Genomic DNA, 492 nt, shown 5'->3' with positions numbered 1-492 from the left:
GCCCCCCCCCACCCGCCCCCACTCACCTTCGGAGCAGGGATTGCTGCAGGCTCTTGCAGGTGGCCAGGGACTCCCCCGTGAACATGTGGCACACGACGACGTGCAGGCAGCGCGCCATGAAGGCCAGCACAGCCTCAGGCTGGAGGGTGCCGCTGCGGGACACCAGGCACAGGCGCTGCAGCGCGGAGCACTGGCTCAGGGCCTGGAAGAACTGGGCATTGGCGCTGAAGTAGGGCTGCTCCAGCCTGTGGGGAGAGAGGGCGCCATGAGACCACGCTGCTGCCCGCCCTCGGGGAGCCAGACCCAGCCCTGCTGTCCCCACACCCGTCCACGCCAGAGTCCCCTGGAGCACCCAGAGGGGATGCAGAGCCCAGGGTCTTCCCAGCTGATCCCGAGGTGGGGGGGCCTGACACGACCACTGAGACCCCAGCCGCGTCACTGCTCAGAGCCTGGAGACCCGCCCACTGGCTGGGGCGCCCACTGGCCAATCCC

At 69.9% G+C, this 492-nt stretch overlaps 1 protein-coding gene across 1 annotated transcript in view; it reads right to left on the bottom strand.

Annotated features, from left to right (window-relative positions):
* FBXL18 (F-box and leucine rich repeat protein 18) overlaps positions 1 to 492 on the bottom strand; it is a 34972-nt gene that overhangs the window by 19685 nt on the left and 14795 nt on the right. Inside the window, 1 exon segment of the mRNA XM_077758760.1 lies at positions 27 to 245. Coding sequence (XP_077614886.1) covers positions 27 to 245 — 219 coding nt within the window.

The sequence above is a fragment of the Crocuta crocuta genome, unplaced genomic scaffold, assembly GCF_008692635.1.
Source record: "Crocuta crocuta isolate KB4526 unplaced genomic scaffold, BGI_CrCroc_1.0 scaffold273, whole genome shotgun sequence".
NCBI classification, from domain to species: Eukaryota; Metazoa; Chordata; class Mammalia; order Carnivora; family Hyaenidae; genus Crocuta; species Crocuta crocuta.
This window is presented reverse-complemented; position numbering and strand designations above follow the sequence as displayed.